We start from the raw sequence: 21961 nt of genomic DNA on the forward strand, positions 1-21961 counted from the left end.
GGACGATGGTAACGACTTTCTCAGCAACAACCTCCCCACCTCCACTACCCTGGCCCGCCTCCCGCCCCGGCTCCCCTGCCCCGTCCCCTTCCCCCTCCCCCTCCACTGACCCAGGCCTCGGTCCCCCGAGAGGCGTTCGGGTGAACTGCAAGGAGGCGGAGCTTTCCTCCGGGACGCGGCCTTCCGCGTGGCCGGTTCTCCCCGCCCCCGCCTCTCCATGCCCCGCCCCCCCCTCCCGGCCCGGCCGGAAGGGCAGTCCCCGGGCCTCCCCAGCTTGGCTGCAGGCAGCGCGGGGATGGCAGCGGCGGCGACCGCGGCTCCGGGAGCCCCAGGCATGGACACCCGGCTGGACCAGGAGACGGCGCGGTGGCTGCGATGGGACAGGGTGAGGGGCGCCAGGGGGTGGGAGCGTCCGGGGGAGGCGTGGGATCCTCTGCACCCCGCGGGCGCCCCCCTGCCTTTCCTGCGGGGAGTGCGGGTGCCTGCGCTTCCTTCCCTCCCGCCGCTCGCAGCCGCCGGCCGCACGGCCCGAGGAATACCGGAGCTGCTGTACTGAATTTACGAATATGCAGATTACGAGCTGCTGGATGGGGAGACGCAAGCCGCCCCCGCGAGGCCACAGCTCGCGCCCTCAGCAGCCGGGCTCCCGCTGTGGGGAAGTGGGACCCACCCGGGCAGTTTGATGCTAGGCGCGGTCTCAGCGCATCCACACGGAGGAAGTAGAGTCACAAGCTGTATTACGGATCCAAGAGTGGGGAGTGGGTGCAGAGAGCCGGGGCAAGGTCAGCCCTCCGTCCCAGGTCACCGGGGAGCCGCAGAGAGAGCCGGGTAGCAAGCACCCGGAGTAAGGTGGTTGGGGCGCGGTCGCTAACTTTTTCTCCGGGCTGAGCTTTAAGTGGTTATTTAAAAGGTGCCCCGGGGAAAGCAAAGCGAGAGCTTAGGGCGGGAATCCCTCTGGATGTGAGCAGGGTTGTAAGATTGTAAAGTGGCTTGGGAGCAACTCAGAAAAACAAAGCTGTTTTTCTCATCAAACTCGGGAAGGCGGCGGAGGAGGAAGCAGGGGTGGCCAGGCCTCCTTGCACTTGGCCCTGCCTGTGGCAGATCCGAAGTTTGCCCGGGGAAAAGGTGTCCCGGGACAAAACCAGGCATCTGGCCGTCTGGGGCTGCAAGTGGGGGAGTGGGAGAGCGAGCCGGAGCTGATCTCGACTTGGCCGGGCCCAAGGGTCATGTCCAGTTGGGGCGTGCGCGCGTTCGTGTCACTCAGACCGCTGGCTCAGCCGTCCTTCCGCAGGCCGCGGTGCGTCCCCAGAGACCCAGAATCCTTCCGTCCATCCTGTGCCTTTTGCTCCTGGGAACTTTGCAGAGCAGTATTCCCATCCACCTCTCCCAGGTGCTCGGTTGTGAACACGGGTACTCCTGATGGGGCCCGCCTGGCTTCAGGCATCTTCCTCCCGTCTCTGGCTTTGCTGGAAAGATAGAAGGGGACTCCTTCACAGCACCGCTAGCTTTTCCCCTGTTCACTCTCTTAGGTGCTAGAGCAGAGAGAGAGAATCAGGGACCCAACTCCAGACAGTACCCCCTCTCTTGTCTGACTCTCCTACTTGCTCCTTGCGCATGCACTTTGTTTTCCCAGAATGTTCCTTGGCTCCTCTGCTGAACTTGTTGCTCGTGCTGTCATTCCTGTTTTGGGTCTGCACTTAAACGTGTTTTATGTAGACAGGCCTTCCCTGACAACCAGTGGTAAATTATGTCTCCCTAATACTATCTCTAGATTGGTCAAAAAACAAAACAAAACAAAACAGAACAGAACAAAACCTTGTTTGTAGGTGTATTTGTTTAATGTCTGGCCCCAGGGCTGACTTGAAAGGCAGGACCCGTGTTGGTAGCACAGCCCCTGTCCCAGGAGGGCCCAGGACTTGGTTTAATCCTCGGCTGTCCTGTCTTGAAATTCTTAAAACGTGTCAAACAAGGAGTCCCACGCTGTCATTTTGCCCTGGGCCCCGACAAGTTAAACAGCAGTTCCTGTCCACTTGCTCATTAATTTCCATGGTCACTAGGGCCTGATATGGTGCATGGCTCATACTTGCAGGGTGAAGGAAGGGAGGTGCGAGCTCTGGCGCCGGGGGCCAGGTCTTCCTCTTCGCTTCCTGCCCCTGAATGAGAAATGAGAGCACATCCCCCACAGGATGCTATTGGCAACTTCTTGGGTGGTTTTTCTTTTTCTGGAAAGACAGTCTTGTAATTCTGTAGAGAAGGAAAATGTTTCCATTTCTGATAACTTAGTAACTTGAGGTGGGTAGAATCCTTTTTTTTTTAGAGGAGGGGAGGGGCAGAGGGAGAGGGAGAGAGAGAATCTTAAGCAGGCTCCACGCTGAGCATGGAGCCCAATGCGGGGCTCGACCTCACAACCCTGAGATCATGACCTGAGCTGAAATCAAGAGTCAGGCGCTTAACCGACTGAACCACACAGGGGCCCCTAGAATCCTTTTAAAGTCATAATTGATAATGTGTTTTTCAATGAGCCTTTCCCTTTGAAGAAATAGAAACCTAATTTCCACAAAATGTTGTATCTGTATATGGAGAGAGAGTACCTCCCTGGGTAGAGGTAAAGGGATATTATTCTTTTTATTTATTTTTTTAAAGATTTTATTTATTTATTTTAGAGAGAGATAGCACAAGCAGGGGGAGAGACAGAGGGAGAGGGAGAGAGAGAATCCCAAGCAGACTCTGCACTGAACGCAGAGCCTGTCGTGGGACCCAATCCCAGGACCCCGAGATCATGAACTGAGCGGAAATCAAGTGGACACTCAACTGACTGAACCACCCAGGCACCCCTCCTTTTTATTGTTAATTTCTACCACTCCTCTTGTTTTTTCCTCTCTTTCTTCCTCGGTTTGAGACAGATGCCAAGTGGGGAGCATCCTGCCAACCAAAAGCATTGCAGCGGTCTGCTCTGATTTCCCCCAGGGCCGCAAGGCAGGTGCCCTCTGCATTCCCACTCCGCCTTATCCCCACCTTCATCCCTGGTGTCTCTGCTATCAGCTTCGGTTACTCTCCTGGCTGATTCTGATCTCTGCCGCCCTCCTGACTTTGCAGTTCTAATCTCTCTGTCTCCTTTGGTTTCTCTCAGGCTATTTGGTCTTTAATGGCTATCAAAGGCCAGTTGGCATTTTCCACATCTACCCCGTGTACAGGAAACTCACCAGATATTGGGTGTGGCCTTGAAGTCTGTGTTTCCTCTTTCACTCAGCAAATATTTATTAAACCTCTTTTGTGTTCCAGATCTAAACCCTTCCTTGAGGGCACCTGCTCTGTGATCAGTGGCTATTGCTTTTAACCCAAAAGGCGAGGTTTTACCTGACCCCAAGGTGGAACAATCTGGAAATGCGGGATTACTTCCTCTTCACTTTTTATTGCAATGTTTTATTGCAATAGCATTTCAAAGTTTAATTACGTGGCATATCTTGGCTGCATGTTCAGTAGTTGGATGACGACTGTAAGAAAAAGTACTTGCTCTCTGGTTCCTCTGAACTCTTTTTTTTTTTTTTTAAAGATTTTATTTATTTATTTGAGAGAGAGAATGAGAGAGAGCACATGAGAGCGGGGAAGGTCAGAGGGAGAAGCAGACTCCCTGCCGAGCAGGGAGCCCGATGTGGGACTCGATCCAGGGACTCCAGGATCATGACCTGAGCCAAAGGCAGTCGCTTAACCAACTGAGCCACCCAGGCGCCCTGGTTCCTCTGAACTCTTAATTTAAAAGCCTGATGTGGCATTAATGTGATTGTCATTTTCCTCCATTCTTAACATTTTCTGCAACTCTTGTACAAAGAAAATCAGGCAATGTAAAATGAACTTAAATGATTCATAGGAGTGTCTATTTGAAACAGCTAATGTAATAGAGAAAGCACTAGATTAATGTTTAAGCAAGTCACTTAATCTCTGAGGCTTCTCCTCTGTAAATTGGGGTTTTTGTTATTTGTCTGCTTCTTGTGGTCATTTCAAGCTTCACATTTGACCAGGTATGTGAAAGAATTGTACAAATTAGAAGACACTACAATAGTAAGGTTTTGATTTAAACTGTATAATCTCATAACTCTGTGGGAAAATTTGAAGATACTAGAGAAGAAAATGAACATTTGATTACAACTAAGTGCCAGGCAGAGAAAGATGTTTTACATTAATTTAATGCAAACCACCTCAGAACCGCCTTGTAAAGGAGGTTCTAGACTGTTCCCATTTTACAGATGAAGAAACTGAGAATTCAAGAAGCAAAATAGTCGGGGTGCCTGGGTGGCTCAGATGGTTAAGCGTCTGCCTTCGGCTCAGGTCATGATCCCGGGGTCCTGGGATCGAGCCCCACATTGGGCTCCCTGCTCCGCGGGAAGCCTGCTTCTCCCTCTCCCACTCCCCCTGCTTGTGTTCCTGCTCTCACTAACTCTCTCTCTGTCAAATAAATAAATAAAATCTTAAAAAAAAAAAAAAAAAAAGAAGCAAAATAATCTACCCAAGTGCATCTAGTCGGTAGGTGACGGTATGGCTGGCATCCCATTCTGGATGTTAGACCCCAGAACCTAGGTGTTCATTCCATTTCTCCAAAAGCACTTGCCTTGGTGGGAAAGAAAATAACACAATATAAAGGAGAAAACTACTTCCTTCTAGTCACAACACTCCTGACACCAAATGTACAGGTTTTCCACACCGAGTTATTTTCTATGGATACCGACTGGGCATCCCACAATTTCACTCAATTCCGACACTCACCACCCGGACCCAGCACAGATCCCGCCCTCAGCTTAGGGGCTCAGCCCCACAAAACTACCCCCACCTCAGATGCCAGTCAAAAGCCCCAGGTTGTCACCTGTGTTTCTGACCAGCCAGTGATACATCAGGGGTACCCGTGGCCCCCTTCTCAGGCTTGATAATTTGCTAGAACGGCTCACCGAGCTCAGGGAAGCATTTTACTAATGATTACCAGTTTTCTTGGAAAGGATACAGCTCAGGAACAGCCAAATGAAAGAGCTGCATAGAACAAGGTGTGTGGGAAGGGGTGCCGAGCTTCCATGCTCTCCCAGCACCCCAGGTGTTCACCAGCTCCGAAGGTCTCTGACACCAGTTGTTGAGGGTTTTGGGGGGAGGTTCTGTTACCCTGGGCGGGATCAAATCTTTGGCCACTGGTGAGGGAACCCAGCCTCCAGCCCTCTAATCACTAGTTGGTTTCCCTGGCAACCAGGCCACTCCCTGGGCATAAACTCAGGTTTGGCGAACGGGGTTTATTATGAATAATAATAATAAAAGTTGTTCTCACCCCTACCACTCTGGAAATTCCAACGGTTTTAGTTAGAAGCTCTATTCCAGGAGCCAGGGACAAAACGAAATGTATATTTCATATTGTATCACAGTATCACAGATTATAATTAAAAAATTGAATCACCTGAAACTAATGTAATGTGCAATTAAAAAAAAAACCACCTTACCTCCTATTTCAGATTTCAACATCATCGGAAACTGAGAAGCCATATGTGTAGGGCTTTTCAAATATATACCCCCTCTAGGTTAAGTTATTGTGAGTCTTTTTTTATATTTCAGATGTTTTATTCTGTTCTTCAGCTGGCTGTATGTCGTATACGTTTCTGTTCCGCAGAATCCTTTAACTTTGGAGTCAGCGAAACAACTAATGGCGGACGGTGATAAAGAAGAACTACAGAAATGTTTTGGGGCTCGAATGGAGTTTGGGACAGCCGGCCTTCGAGCTGCTATGGGAACGGGAATTTCTCATATGAATGACTTGACCATCATCCAGACTACACAGGTACCACGTGTTTATATTTCTTGGTTATTCTTAACATGTTCCCAGCGGTAAAGGATAAACTCAGGCATGTTAACAATTTTAAGCAAAAACCTGTTTGAATCGGGCCGTACCAAACTGGAAGTCATTACGAGCACCCCACTGGCAGGAGCTGGGAGAAAGACAGAGAAGAAGCAGAAGCAGAGCGAGGAAATTAATAGATTGGCTATAGCTCATGCGGTTGCCTGTTTTGGGAAAGTCTCTCTGGCTGTTAGTAATTGGCCGCCCTTAGGTTTTAATTTCTTAACCTTCAGGCATTTACAGGCTTGGGTTTGGGTTTGCTTCTATAGGCAATCAAGACATTAAAGCCTCCTCAGTCTAATGGCCTCCTTGTCTAATTAATATAACCCCGGGCTCCTGTTGTATTTGAGGGACCTATATTGTTTTAATTATGGCCAGGTCTTATGGGTTTGCCAAGGCCCAGGGAGTCACACATTTACTCTGTACAGTAGGCTTATGCAATTGGTGAAAGGGTACTTGTTTCAAAATTCATACAGCCTGCTTTTCTTTCTTTCTGTTTTTCTTTCTTCCTCCCTCCCTTTCTTCCTTTCTTCCTTTCTTTCTACAGAAATTTATTGAATGCCTACCAAGTGCCAGGCTTTGAAGATACAACAATGACTAAAACAGACAGATTCCCTCATGGAACTTTCATTCCAGTGCAAATCCACCAGCTAAGCTGACGACTTTTATGGTCTTGTACTTCTGCAATGGTGGTAGCGATGCACGCATTGAGAAGTTTCTCTAACGGCCAGAATAACCAGAAGCTGATTCTATTTCATGTTAATTGATAGTGTAGGTGGAAATTATTGCTGAGTTCCTTTGCCTTCATTTGTAAATTTTACTGTCAGAGTCTACACCCAACTTTTAGGAATAGAGATGAAACCTTTCTGTCATGAGGTATCTGGAGTTTTGTTTATGAAGGAAATGAGGAATAGATTATTCTGTTTCTTTCTTTTTTTTTTTTAAGATTTTATTTATTTATTTGACAGAGAGAGACACAGCGACAGAGGGAACACAAGCAGGGGGAGTGGGAGAGGGAGAAGCAGGCTTCTCGCTGAGCAGGGAGCCCGATGCGGGGCTCGATCCCAGGACCCTGGGATCATGACCTGAGCTGAAGGCAGACGCTTAACAACTGAGCCACCCAGGCGCCCCGATTATTCTGTTTCTTCAACTACTTAGACTTGTTAAAAATGAAGGCGACTTTAATTCTGAGGGGAAAAAAAGTCTAGAAAATTTGACTAATGATGATTATGTGTACCTTACATGTAGCTCCCAGCAGAAAAGGCAGACTTGGGCATGTTCTAGTGAAACCCTAATAAGAAGTCTTACATAAGGGTATGGGGTTGCCATGGAAACCCTGGCTCCAGCTTCCTGTTCAGCAATAGGGCTCCCTGAGATCTTTTTGGAGGGAAGGCTCAGAGTGGAGTGAGCCTGGGAATCCTGTTCTAGTTCACGGATAGCATGGAATTGTGCCACTGGGTAAGGTCGCCCTCTGCTCTAGGCTATATAACATACCACCCAAAACATAGTGGTTTTAAACAACCACGTTTGTTTCGTTCACAAATCTATAGGTGGAGTTCAGTGGGGACAGCTCCCCTCTGCGGGACTTGGCACCACCTGAGCCCGCTCAGAAGCTGGAATCACTGAAAGCTCGTTCCCACTCATGTCTGCAGTCACTGCTGACTTTTGGCTGAGGTCTTAGCTGGGGCTGGAGGCCTCCGTGTGGCCTGGGCTTCGTACAGCGTGGCTCGGGGAGCGGCCGGTGAGAGCATCCAGAGACACTGTGCACAGGCGGCAGCTATGTTGATTTTGATGACCTAGCCTTGAAAGTCACACAAATTCACCTACTTCCATCATATTCTGTTTGTCAGTAGCGACTCAAGGAGGTTGTCCGTGTTCAAGGAGAGGGCACATAGACACTCACCTCTCAATGGAGGAATGTCGGTCCCATTAGAGGGGCACAGGAAATGGGATATATGCGCATGGCTGACACTGGAAAGTCTAGTTGGTTCCATCCCCTATTAGGCTTAATTGTTAGGGGATTCTGAGGGATTCTAGATGAACCCAGAGCCTTTTCTCCTGTACTCATCTACATCTAATTTGTAAGTATGATGAAATCTATCCACAGAAAGGTCTTAGGCCCTATCTCATACATCTTCTGCCCTAGGGGAATTGGCCTCTTCTGGGAGTAGACCTTGTGATAGGTAAGAATCCTACAGAACTAAAATGAGTAGATCCTTTAAAGGTCAGCTGATTCAACCAGCCACTCCTTGTGATAATTTCCTCTATAGCCCCCACCACTTTCAAGTGATTATCCAGCCTACACTGGACCACTTACAGTAGGAGACAAGGATGTTCAGAGTAATGACAGTTTTATGAGATCGGCAGGTACATTTTTAAAGTCTTAGGAGTGGCTAATAATCAGCAAAAGAGGTTCCCAGAACAAACCACCCAGGCTGCCATCCCCAGCCTGGGGTGGTGTCACCTGGCAGAAGGCGCTGGCTTTCTCTATGGTCTAGGCACTCTTGCTGCTGGTCTCCAGTGTGGACTCCTACCCTAATGGTGCCCCAAAATTCATCTGGGTGGATTTAAGAGGCAGATGTATGTGAGCCATAAACATCCCAGTGGAAACAGGGTAGAGAGTAGAGGGAAAGTTTTGTACTGTTTGCCTCATTGATAGAGGTTGTAATTTCCTCTAAGGTTACTTCACCAGGCCACCTCACATCGATGATGGAGTACTCACTGTCTTCTGGAATAGCCAATCTGTCTTTGGGTTGTTCTCATTAAAGAATGGTTTCGGGGCGCCTGGGTGGCTCAGTCGGTTAAGTGGCTGACTCTTGATTTCTACTCAGGTCATGATCTCAGGGTTGTGAGATCGAGCCTCACATCGGGCTCTGCGCTGGGTGTGGAACCTGCTTAAGATTCTCTCTCTCCCTCTGCCCCTCCCCCCTGCTCTAAACAAAAGACAAAAAAAATGGTTTTGTGATTTTGAGCTCAAATGTGTCTTCAGTTTTTACATATTGGTCATAGTTTGAGCTTTCGAAGCCATACAAAGTTCATTTTATGTCTCCTGTAGTAACATTTCAATTCCATAAACCTCCCTCAGCACACACTGAGTCTTTTCTCTAGAATAAACATCCCCTCTTCTCTTAGCCATTTTCTCAGGCCCTTAGTCTCAGCTGGCCCCAGTTATTGAGAGCAGTTTGGTGGTGTGAGGATTCTGGGCTCAGACTGAGTGCTTTTCGTGCCTTCGGACACTGGGGCCACAGCACGGGGATCGGCTGGGGCTGGGCAGAGGGTGCTGTCGCTGGTGTAAGCCTTCGAGGCATCTGGGTGCCTTCTGGAAAACCCACAAAACCAATGCACACGTGTCCTTCTTTGTATCACTCGACCTCAGAATATTTTTTTTTTAAGATTTTATTTATTTATTTGACAGAGAGAGACACAGCGAGCGAGGGAACACAAGCAGAGGGAGAGGGAGAGGGAGAAGCAGGCTTCCCGCTGAGCAAGGAGCCCAATGCGGGGCTCGATCCCAGGACCCTGGGATCATGACCTGAGCCGAAGGCAGACGCTCCACAACTGAGCCACCCAGGAGCCCCCCAACGTAATATTTTTGTCTAAGAAAAATGAAAAGCATTCTCAGTTGGCACCGCTTTGGCAACAAAGCTGTGAAGGATCTCTCTTACCAAAAATAAAGAGTTATTATTTATTTTTTAAAAGACTTCCTTTAAGGGCGGGGACAAAAAAAAAAAAAAAGACTTTCTTCAGTCCAGGTGAAATAAGTAATATTAGTCAGCCCGCATTCTCTTTGTTCAAAATAAAAACCTATTTTGTCCAGTGATATAAACCTGTTGAATTCAAAGTTTACTGTTTTTCTAATCTTCCATATTTCCAATTGATGTGAGGTTATTTACTGCATCCACTGAGATTCAGGAATTGTGCATTCCATCAGCAGGTGGCAATAGCCCAAATTCTGCACAATTTTTATATGTATAATTGGCTGTGCCATGTAATTGGACTGATAAGGCCTCCATAAAAGCTCACCTGCTAGAAAACAAGACCACAAGTAGAACAGGTTTAGATCAGATAATTGTCAAAAACTTATAAAACATACTAAGTTTCTTTGACTTACTGATGTTACTGAGCAGGCAGAAATGTCTGAAACACCTCCTTTTCCTCAGACATTTTAGAACTTGTGTGAAGGGAGGAACATAGACCTTGAAGGAAAGTGATAAAAATAATGCTCATAACAGCAAACAAATAGTTCTTAGTGGGTGTTGGATTGTCAGCACTCAGCAGGTTTTAATTAATTTAATCCTAAAAACAGCCCTTTGAGGTAGGTACTGTTGTTTTGCTGTTTTACAGAACAGGAAACTGAGCCACCAAGTGACTAAGGGATTTGTCATTTGCTCTCGTAGGTGGCAGAGTAGAGTATGAGCCCACAGATTCTGTGTGCTTTTAAACCCTTGCCCTGTACCACCTCTAACCGGACCCAGACAGAAATCCAGGCTCTGCTCTTCATGTGTCTGGGCAAGCCCCTCTGAGCCTTAGCTTTCCCATCTATACAATGGGATTCCTTAGCAAAGTTGATCTGGGGGGTTACCAATAATAGACACGAAGTGTCTAGCACAGTGCCTCATACATATAGCTAGACAATAAATAAAACTGTTATTTTCTTATTGTTCAGTTTGTTTAATTATCCATGGGATATTTTTTAGGGATTTTGCAGATACCTGGAAAAGCAATTCAGTGACCTGAAGCAAAGAGGTGTTGTGATCAGCTTTGACGCTCGAGCTCATCCACCAAGTGGAGGCAACAGCAAAAGGTATTGAAAGATACGTAAGAAACCATTTTTTGTAGTGTATTTTGTGGTTTTATTTTTAATCACTTCGCATACATTTGTCAGCCACATTGCTTATCTATAGAAATGATGAGTACATTCCGTTTGCAACGTTTCCGAATTCTGGTTTTACGTTTGGGTTTAAAAGAATGAAAGTATTCATACAAAAGAGAATTTAAGATCTGTCTAAAAGACAGACATTTTTTAAAGGGGCAACATTATTTCTCCCTCTCGCCTTCTTCCAGTTGTCATTTTTCTTCTTCCCCCACTATGCATAAGCCGCCTGAGCTCCTTCCCATTTCTTGAGCACCTGTTTTCAGCTGCTTTCTTGTATCATTCCCAAACCACCGGGACTCTCATGTAGCCACAGGCAGGTGATGATGCAGATGCAGATGACGATGATGATGATGATGATAGTAAGAGCTGCAATTACTTGAGTGCTGGGTGTGAATGAGGCCCTTAGGTATTTACTCATTCAATTCTCACAACAACCTATAAAGTGCGTACTTTTATCTCCATGCTCTAAGATCGTGAAACAGGAGAAGGAGCCACAATTTCAGCATCAAGAAGCTGACACCAGAAGTAATCATCTTACACGTCATGAGCTGTGCAGTCTGTCACAACTACTCAACTCCGGCACAGAGCACAAGCGCAGCCCTAGGTCATACGCACGGAATGGGCATGGTGGTGTCCCAATAAAGCTTTATTTACAAACGGGCCGTAGGTCGCCACCGCCCGCTCTTAATCATGTTACATGACCCTCTTTTTCACTTGAACACGTCCCCTATTATGATGAATTTTTACTCCAGAGTATATGTATTAGTAGTTTCTTAGGTTGGAAGAACATACAAATATTTAATATTAATGAAAAGTCTCATTACCTTTACAGCGCAGAATGAGTTCATAGAGTCCTTTTTTTTTTTCAAGATTTTTATTTATTTATTTGACAGAGACATAGAGAGTGAGCACAGATAGGCAGAGCGGCAGGCAGAGGGAGAGGGAGAAGCAGGCTCCCCGCTGAGCAGGGAGCCCGACTCGGGACTCGATCCCAGGACCCTGAGGTCATAACCTGAGCCGAAGGCAGATGCTTAACCCACTGAGCCACCCAGGTGCCCCTCCTTTTTTTTTTTTAAGATTTTATTTATTTACTTGAGAGAGTGTGAGAGACAGAGCATGAGCAGGGGGAAGCGCTAGAGGCAGAGGGAGAAGCAGGCTCCCCACTGAGCAGGGAGCCCGATGTGGGACTCGATCCCAGGACCCTGGAATCATGACCTGAGCCCAAGGCAGATGCCCAACCAACTGAGCTACCCAGGCGCCCCGAGTTCATAGAGTCCTAATCTTTGCCCATGAGGAGCTTCTAATCTAAGAGAGAAGCATTGATGGGAACAAATGTGCAGCTCTGAGGAAGGGAGTATGGCCAGGGCATAAGATTAGATGCTGTCAGCTCCCAGACTGAACTCAGAATGACGTAAGATTTTTGCCTTTTTTTTTTAAGATTTTATTTATTTATTTATTTACTTACTTACTTACTGAGAAAGCACAAGTGAGGGGGAGAAGGACAGAGAGGGAGAGAGAGAACCTCAAGCAGACTCTGTGCTGAGCCTGAAGCCCCACAGGGGCTCGATCTCAGGACCCTAAGATCATGACCTGAGCCAAAATCAAGATTTGGATGCTAAACCAACCCAGCCATCTAGACACCCTGTTAAGATTTTTGCTCTTAAGCTGCAGGCTCAAAAATGTGGTTTTAGTCAACAAAGCAAGAGAGAAACCGTAGCTCGACGTTTATGAGAGAGACATAGTATAAGCCAGAATATCAGTTTGTCAGTTTTTAGTTAGTGAGCTTACAGTTAGAATTAGGTCATACGCGGGGTGCCTGGGTGGCTCAGTCGGTTAAGCATCTGCCTTCGGCTCAGGTCATGATCCTGGGGTCCTGGGATCGAGCCCTGTGTCCGGCTCCCTGCTCAGTGGGGAGCCTGCTTCTCCCTCTCCCTCTGCTGCTCCCCCTGCTGTGCTCTCTCGCTCTCTGTCAAATAAATAAATAAAACCTTTAAAAAAAAAAATTAAGTCATAAGCGTGCTTTCCTGGCCCCGGGGTTGGGCCACTTCCTGCAGCCAGAGCATGCGCGGTGCACATATGTGGCTAATTGTACCTGTGGAGCTTCTGAAGTTGCTTCTTTGTAGGCTGACTCTCCTGCTTCTGGTTGATGCATCCTTCAGATGTGTTCACGTTGTTGACTAAGGCATGGATATTTCTTACTCTGGCCTCGGAGCCATATCATTTCCGGAAAGTGACTGCTCTGTGAGTTTATGGCTCAGGTCTCCGGGTTTGATGGGATGGAGTGGAGCTCAGGGTCGCTCTCTATCCCCTACAACATGCAAGACATTCAGAGATAGTAGCATAAATATTAAACCAGTACACGGTCAAACATTCACGGTAAGCAAATGGAATCTTATTAAAGAGTCAGAAATGATTGCAGGCACAGAATTTTATGTAGGAACTGTTTGTTAGTCCTTTAATCTTCCAATTTTAAATATCTGGTGGGGAACATAAACACATAAACAGTAACTGTCAAGCATATGCAGAGAGCACATTAATTGAATCTTTCCTGTGCAGATTTGTAACTTAGTTTGTATATATAATGTATACGTTGAGTGTCTCCCTTGCTTCTTTCAAGAAAGCGACTTTAAAGTCAGCCAGAACACAAGAGAAACATTTCATGAGGGTGAAAGTGACATCAGTTTGAAGTCACTTCAGTTCAAATGAATACAGTTTAGACCTACTTCAGATTTTTATTAAAATTGTTTTTGCTGTATTTTATTATTTTTATGAGTTTCCCTTATGTGGAGGCTTTTTTTTTTTCCACTGTCAAAATCATGTTTGTATTGCTGTGGATCCTAGGAATTTTAACGCTCAAGTTGTGAAAACACAGAGATCTCTTTGTGCCCAGCCAGCTCCCAGAAAGTGTTGGCTAAAGCTGGTGCTCAAGAAATATTTGGGAAGAGAATGAATACATATCTGCTTGTTTAATCCTGTAATGGTATAATGTGGTTCAATGGAAGTAAACTGCTCAGTTTTTGTGATAAAATATCTTACCCCAAGGCTGAAGAAAGATTTGATGCCCAGTTCTGTGTCCTGTCCTAAGAAAAATATCAGCATCAAAGATTTAAGTCTTGTTTTATCTATTTTTTTTTTTTAAAGATTTTATTTATTTACTTGACAAGAGAGAGACAGAGAAGGAACACAAGCAGGGGGAGTGGGAGAGGGAGAAGCAGGCTTCCCGCGGAGCAGGGAGCCCGATGTGGGGCTCGATCCCAGGACCCTGGGATCATGACCTGAGCTGAAGGCAGATGCTCAACGACTGAGCCACCCAGGCGCCCCTTAAGTCTTGTTTTAAAGGGCCGAATGGAGCCACGATGTGTCTGTGCCCTGTGTATATATCACATGCACACTCACATACATATGCCAATATACCTCATATTTCATGAGACGACATCTCATCAGATGCTAGTCTGTGTGGCTTATATTGGGCTGTGAGAACTTTAGACGAGCGTTTCTCAGCCTCTGCCCTGTTGACATGTGACATCATACTGGGCTGGATACTTCTTTGTTGGGGCCTGCTGTGTGCATTGTAGGATGTTTGGCAGCATCCTTGGCCTCTAGCCTGCTAGTAGCACCCTACCCTGCTCCCCAGTGACAATCAAAAACATCTTGGACATTTCAGATGTCCCACAGGGGCAGAATTGTCCTTGGCTGAGAACCACCGAGATGGAATTGAAAACCTTGGGTGCGGGCCTCGCTCAGCTGCTGTGTGACTAATTGACATGGGGCAACTTGTCTGGCTTTTCTTGGCTTTAGTCCCATTTCTGTAAAACAAAGGGGTAGAGCAAGATGACTTCTAAGATTCCTCCAACTTGAGTGTCCTATGCCAATGGAAATAGAATGAATGAACCTGAAGAAGGGGTCGAGCATTCATTTCCTTCTTCACCGTCATCCACAGTCCTGACACCCTACTCTCCTTTCTCCCCCATCACGCTGCATTTCCAGATTTGCCCGACTAGCTGCAACCACATTTATCACTCAAGGGATTCCTGTGTACCTCTTTTCTGGTATAACCCCAACCCCCTTTGTGGTAAGTAACCCTTTCTGTTTATAATTTTCTGTCATGGGATCAGGGATGGGATGTGGCTGCATTTTATGGTCTTTAAGCTATTAGGATTTGGGTATTTATATGACGGAAGAGCCCCTTAGCATTTCTCAGGCATTCTCTCACCTCTCTGGGTATGTTCTCCCCACATCCTAATAATATTTCTCTGGTGTTCAACTCCTGATGCATCAGAGTTTATTTTTTTCTCAGTGCTATTTTCCTTTTTAACATTCAAAGGATATTTTAACTAGTTAGTGAAATGTCTTTTGTTTGTTGTCTCTGTTTTCATTTGGTTTGTATTTCTTTTTCTCACTGGCACAATTAGGAAACTTCTTGGGTCGAAATCTGAATTCACCTCAAACCATGCCTCACCCTGAGTATTTTTGACAGGTCGACGCACCAGCTTTTTATACACATGTTTTGTTCTAAGTACTATTCATGACCAGAACATGAAGAATGCTTGGCATATTTTAGTAAGATTTTTTCAATTAGATCCTTCACGTAGCAAAACCTAAAGAAAAAGACAATAGGGACTATGGCAGCTGTTGTTTTTAAGCATGGGGCCAGATGCTGAGAATATATGTTTTTAAAGATTTTATTTATTTATTTATTTATTTGACAGAGAGAGACAGCGAGAGAGGGAACACAAGCAGGGGGAGTGGGAGAGGGAGAAGCAGGCTTCCCGCGGAGCAGGGAGCCCAATGTGGGGCTCGATCCCAGGACCCTGGGATCATGACCTGAGCCGAAGGCGGACACTTAACGACTGAGCCACCCAGGCGCCCCTGAGAACATATGTTTTTAGAAATTAAGCCAAAAACATGAGTAGAGTGCAGTTCCTCCCATCGGGTGGAGAAGAGAGTGAGTCAGTACAGAAGCTGGCTCTGCAGTTTGACGTTCACTGGTTCTGGTGCACTGACAGGTAGATGCAGCATCTCCCAGACTGTAAATAACCCAGTAGACACGCAATGTCATGTCCAAACGTAGCTCGGATTTCATTGTTTGATGGAAAAACTGCAATGTGTTCAAGCATCCTTGGTCTTCTGTACAATGTCAGTGTTGACTGCTATTATTTTTCTATCAGACATGAATTATATGAGTGTCGCATGACCGTTTTCCTGTGCTGTGGAGTGGTTCTCCCCTTTTCTTTGCTTGGGGGATATAAAATAACTCCTAAAGGGACAAATGACCACAGAGATTCTTGGTGGGAGGCTGGAGGGGGCCAGATGGCTAGAACCTCAGGCTCCCTGTGTGTAGTAAATCTCACATGCGGCCGTAGGGAGAAGCTCGCCACTCCCCCCACCTGGGGAGGGGAAGTCTTGTAAAGATGAGAGCTGAGTATTTACAAGAAAGGGATTTCTAACCTTGGGGCGGGAGATGAGTGAGCAGGCTGTAGGAGCAACCCATCATTTCTTCAACATTACCCTGCCCTGTTCCCTAAAAGCAAATGGGAAAGAAGAGAAAGCAGTTGGAGGGAAGAAACAGAATCCATAAGCTTCTGTCCCAAGCAGAAGGCGGAAAAGAGTGTGAGATGAAGGATTAGACCTTCTTTTTGTTTGAACAGATTGCTGGTTCTACCAAGTGGAAGACAGAATGAGAAGAAAGTACCTGGGGGGGCACCTCGGTGGCTCAGTCGTTGAGCGTCTGCCTTTGGCTCAGGTCATGATCTCAGGATCCTGGGATCGAGCCCCGCATTGGGCTCCCTGCTCAGCGGGAAGCCGGCTTCTCCCTCTCCCACTCCCCCTACTTGTGTTCCTTCTCTTGCTGTGTCTCTCTCTGTCAAATAAATAAATAAAATCTTTAAAAAAAAAAAAAAAAGAAGAAGAAGACACCTAGGAAAATACTCAGCTGTCTTATTGGGGTGTATGTTCCACAATTTTGAGCAGTCACCTAAGGATCATACAGATATACTCGAGTGTGGCACAAAAATATGGAATGACACCTTTTTATGATGTTTCTCTATTATGTGTATTAAAAGAGAACAAGTTGATACAAATAGTATACAATACCCAGACTAAGGATATCTGATTTTTTGCTTAAAACTCTTGTTGTTTCTTGTCTTTACAGCCCTACACGGTATTGCATTTGAAACTTTGTGCTGGAATCATGATAACTGCCTCCCACAATCCAAAGCAGGATAATGGGTACAAGGTATTCTGCTTTTTCGCTCCATCCCTACGTCTTTCTGTATGCATCCCATACCTTTACGGTGTAGGTACAGAGGCTTTATTTCCATTAACCCTAAGCCGTCTGGCTATGTGCCTGCCTTCTCCAGGTCTACTGGGACAACGGAGCTCAGATCACTTCTCCTCATGATAAAGGGATTTCTCAAGCTATTGAAGAAAATCTGGAGCCATGGCCTCAAGCTTGGGACGATTCGTTAATTAATGGCAGTCCACTGCTTCATGACCCAAGTGCTTCCATTAACAAGAGCTACTTTGAAGACCTTAAAAAATACTGTTTTCACAGGTAAATGGATTGTAAACTCATCTCACGTGAGTTAAAATAATGTGATTCAGCCAAAGTCTTTCAGTTTTCATTCAGTTTTTCTCTCCAGTTGGTACATAAACTGTAGCTGCATCTGATTTTAGAGGCCGTATGTCAGGGGTCCGTGATTTTTCTTGAAAGGACAGATAATACATAGTTTTGGCTTTGTGAGCCACTATATTACAACTGTCCGACTCCACTGTGGGGGGAGGAAGGCAGCTGTGGGTGGTACATGAATGAATGAGCACAAACATAGCGAGGTTCCTAAAAAATTTTATTTACAAAAGCAGGTGGCTGGCTTTTCGGCCATAGTTTGCTGACCTCGGTTGTAGAATCACACACACACACGTATGTGAGTGTGTGTTTGCATATATGTATATTAAAAAAAGCTTTGCTGAGAGGTGGCAAAAGGAAACACTGATGTTTTTTCTCTTTCCAAAAATTTTTTGTGCATATGCTAGCATATTCTATGTGTAATATGTTTCAAGACCATAGATAGGAATATAGCATGCATGGAGTTTGTTCTTTGCCTTTTTCCCCCAGTTAATTTGTCATGGGCACCTTCTGCGTTAGCCCCTATTAGTCCTGACTCTTTCGTTGTAACGGCTGATGTACCCATGTATGTAACCCGGGGACGCAGACTCAGGACGTGCAGTTAGGTAAGTGGTAGTGAGCGTGTATGTAACCCAGGGACGCAGACTCAGGACGTGCAGTTAGGTAAGAGGCAGTGAGCGTGTATGTAACACAGGGACGCAGACTCAGGACGTGCAGTTAGGTAAGAGGCAGTGAGCGTGTATGTAACCCAGGGACGCAGACTCAGGACGTGCAGTTAGGTAAGTGGCAGTGAGCGTGTATGTAACCCAGGGACGCAGACTCAGGATGTACAGTTAGGTAAGAGGCAGTGATCGTGTGTGTAACCCAGGGACGCAGGCTCAGGACGTACAGTTAGGTAAGAGGCAGTGACCGTGTGTGTAACCCAGGGACGCAGACTCAGGACGTACAGTTAGGTAAGAGGCAGTGACCGTGTATGTAACCCAGGGACGCAGGCTCAGGACGTACAGTTAGGTAAGAGGCAGTGAGCGTGTATGTAACCCAGGGACGCAGACTCAGGACGTGCAGTTAGGTAAGAGGCAGTGACCGTGTGTGTAACCCAGGGACGCAGACTCAGGACGTACAGTTAGGTAAGAGGCAGTGACCGTGTGTGTAACCCAGGGACGCAGGCTCAGGACGTACAGTTAGGTAAGAGGCAGTGAGCGTGTATGTAACCCAGGGACACAGACTCAGGACGTGCAGTTAGGTAAGAGGCAGTGAGCGTGTATGTAACCCAGGGACGCAGACTCAGGACGTGCAGTTAGGTAAGAGGCAGTGAGCGTGTATGTAACCCAGGGACGCAGACTCAGGACGTGCAGTTAGGTAAGTGGCAGTGAGCGTGTATGTAACCCAGGGACGCAGACTCAGGACATACAGTTAGGTAAGAGGCAGTGAGCGTGTATGTAACCCAGGGACGCAGACTCAGGACGTGCAGTTAGGTAAGTGGCAGTGAGCGTGTATGTAACCCAGGGACGCAGACTCAGGACATACAGTTAGGTAAGAGGCAGTGAGCGTGTATGTAACCCAGGGACACAGACTCAGGATGTGCAGTTAGGTAAGTGGCAGTGACCGTGTATGTAACCCAGGGACGCAGACTCAGGACGTACAGTTAGGTAAGAGGCAGTGACCATGTATGTAACCCAGGGACACAGACTCAGGACGTACAGTTAGGTAAGAGGCAGTGAGCGTGTATGTAACCCAGGGACGCAGACTCAGGACGTGCAGTTAGGTAAGTGGCAGTGACCGTGTATGTAACCCAGGGACGCAGACTCAGGACGTACAGTTAGGTAAGAGGCAGTGAGCGTGTATGTAACCCAGGGACACAGACTCAGGACGTACAGTTAGGTAAGAGGCAGTGAGCGTGTATGTAACCCAGGGACACAGACTCAGGACGTACAGTTAGGTAAGAGGCAGTGAGCGTGTATGTAACCCAGGGACACAGACTCAGGACGTACAGTTAGGTAAGAGGCAGTGAGCGTGTATGTAACCCAGGGACGCAGACTCAGGACGTACAGTTAGGTAAGAGGCAGTGAGCGTGTATGTAACCCAGGGACGCAGACTCAGGACGTGCAGTTAGGTAAGAGGCAGTGACCGTGTATGTAACCCAGGGACGCAGACTCAGGACGTGCAGTTAGGTAAGTGGCAGTGACCGTGTATGTAACCCAGGGACGCAGACTCAGGACGTGCAGTTAGGTAAGTGGCAGTGACCGTGTATGTAACCCAGGGACACAGACTCAGGACGTACAGTTAGGTAAGTGGCAGTGACCGTGTATGTAACCCAGGGACACAGACTCAGGACGTACAGTTAGGTAAGAGGCAGTGAGCGTGTATGTAACCCAGGGACGCAGACTCAGGACGTACAGTTAGGTAAGTGGTAGTGAGCGTGTATGTAACCCAGGGACGCAGACTCAGGACGTGCAGTTAGGTAAGTGGCAGTGACCGTGTATGTAACCCAGGGACGCAGACTCAGGACGTGCAGTTAGGTAAGTGGCAGTGACCGTGTATGTAACCCAGGGACGCAGACTCAGGACGTGCAGTTAGGTAAGTGGCAGTGACCGTGTATGTAACCCAGGGACGCAGACTCAGGACGTACAGTTAGGTAAGAGGCAGTGACCGTGTATGTAACCCAGGGACGCAGACTCAGGACGTGCAGTTAGGTAAGTGGCAGTGACCGTGTATGTAACCCAGGGACGCAGACTCAGGACGTGCAGTTAGGTAAGTGGCAGTGACCGTGTATGTAACCCAGGGACGCAGACTCAGGACGTACAGTTAGGTAAGTGGCAGTGACCGTGTATGTAACCCAGGGACGCAGACTCAGGACGTGCAGTTAGGTAAGTGGCAGTGACCGTGTGTGTAACCCAGGGACGCAGACTCAGGACGTGCAGTTAGGTAAGTGGCAGTGACCGTGTGTGTAACCCAGGGACGCAGACTCAGGACGTACAGTTAGGTAAGAGGCAGTGACCGTGTGTGTAACCCAGGGACGCAGACTCAGGACGTACAGTTAGGTAAGAGGCAGTGAGCGTGTATGTAACCTAGGGACGCAGACTCAGGACGTGCAGTTAGGTAAGTGGCAGTGACCGTGTATGTAACACAGGGACGCAGACTCAGGACGTGCAGTTAGGTAAGAGGCAGTGACCGTGTATGTAACACAGGGACGCAGACTCAGGACGTGCAGTTAGGTAAGTGGCAGTGAGCGTGTATGTAACCCAGGGACGCAGACTCAGGACGTACAGTTAGGTAAGTGGCAGTGACCGTGTATGTAACCCAGGGACGCAGACTCAGGACGTGCAGTTAGGTAAGTGGCAGTGAGCGTGTATGTAACACAGGGACGCAGACTCAGGACGTGCAGTTAGGTAAGTAGCAGTGAGCGTGTGTGTAACCCAGGGACGCAGACTCAGGACGTACAGTTAGGTAAGTGGTAGTGAGCGTGTGTGTAACCCAGGGACGCAGACTCAGGACGTGCAGTTAGGTAAGTGGTAGTGAGCGTGTGTGTAACCCAGGGACACAGACTCAGGACGTACAGTTAGGTAAGTGGCAGTGACCGTGTGTGTAACCCAGGGACACAGACTCAGGACGTGCAGTTAGGTAAGTGGCAGTGACCGTGTGTGTAACCCAGGGACACAGACTCAGGACGTGCAGTTAGGTAAGTGGCAGTGACAGTGTGTGTAACCCAGGGACGCAGACTCAGGACGTACAGTTAGGTAAGTGGCAGTGACCGTGTGTGTAACCGAGGGACGCAGACTCAGGACGTGCAGTTAGGTAAGTGGCAGTGACCGTGTGTGTAACCCAGGGACGCAGACTCAGGACGTACAGTTAGGTAAGTGGTAGTGAGCGTGTGTGTAACCCAGGGACGCAGACTCAGGACCTACAGTTAGGTAAGTGGTAGTGAGCGTGTATGTAACCCAGGGACGCAGACTCAGGACGTACAGTTAGGTAAATGGCAGTGAGCGTGTGTGTAACCCAGGGACGCAGACTCAGGACGTGCAGTTAGGTAAGAGGCAGTGAGCGTGTGTGTAACCCAGGGACGCAGACTCAGGACGTACAGTTAGGTAAGTGGCAGTGAGCGTGTATGTAACCCAGGGACGCAGACTCAGGACGTGCAGTTAGGTAAGAGGCAGTGAGCGTGTATGTAACCCAGGGACGCAGACTCAGGACGTACAGTTAGGTAAGTGGCAGTGAGCGTGTGTGTAACCCAGGGACGCAGACTCAGGACGTACAGTTAGGTAAGTGGCAGTGACCGTGTGTGTAACCCAGGGACGCAGACTCAGGACGTGCAGTTAGGTAAGTGGCAGTGAGCGTGTGTGTAACCCAGGGACGCAGACTCAGGACGTGCAGTTAGGTAAGAGGCAGTGAGCGTGTATGTAACCCAGGGACGCAGACTCAGGACGTACAGTTAGGTAAGTGGCAGTGAGCGTGTATGTAACCCAGGGACGCAGACTCAGGACGTACAGTTAGGTAAGTGGCAGTGACCGTGTATGTAACACAGGGACGCAGACTCAGGACGTACAGTTAGGTAAGAGGCAGTGACCGTGTGTGTAACCCAGGGACGCAGACTCAG

At 47.6% G+C, this 21961-nt stretch overlaps 1 protein-coding gene and 1 long non-coding RNA gene across 3 annotated transcripts in view; one reads left to right on the plus strand and one right to left on the minus strand.

The window, feature by feature from the left end:
* The first annotated feature begins 238 nt into the window (after window positions 1-238).
* Window positions 239-21961, plus strand: part of PGM2 (phosphoglucomutase 2) — a 37934-nt gene continuing 16211 nt past the window's right edge. The window contains exons 1-6 of one of the 2 annotated variants that reach the window (XM_078068491.1): window positions 239-385; window positions 5642-5809; window positions 10564-10670; window positions 14730-14814; window positions 16894-16977; window positions 17102-17295. In XM_078068491.1, the coding sequence (XP_077924617.1) occupies window positions 296-385; window positions 5642-5809; window positions 10564-10670; window positions 14730-14814; window positions 16894-16977; window positions 17102-17295 (728 nt within the window). In that variant the 5' untranslated portion in view covers window positions 239-295. Of the gene's footprint in view, window positions 386-5641; window positions 5810-6413; window positions 6638-10563; window positions 10671-14729; window positions 14815-16893; window positions 16978-17101; window positions 17296-21961 lie in introns of those variants that run through there. The other variant, XM_078068492.1, reaches the window with a different exon arrangement.
* LOC144381332 (uncharacterized) overlaps window positions 12436-21961 on the minus strand; it is a 51039-nt gene continuing 41513 nt past the window's right edge. Inside the window, exons 3-4 of the long non-coding RNA XR_013446308.1 lie at window positions 12835-13050; window positions 12436-12708 (exon numbers count right to left, since the gene is read on the minus strand). This is a non-coding gene — a long non-coding RNA (uncharacterized LOC144381332). The remainder of the gene's footprint in view (window positions 12709-12834; window positions 13051-21961) is intronic.

This window comes from Halichoerus grypus, chromosome 3 (genome assembly GCF_964656455.1).
Source record: "Halichoerus grypus chromosome 3, mHalGry1.hap1.1, whole genome shotgun sequence".
Lineage (NCBI taxonomy): Eukaryota > Metazoa > Chordata > Mammalia > Carnivora > Phocidae > Halichoerus > Halichoerus grypus.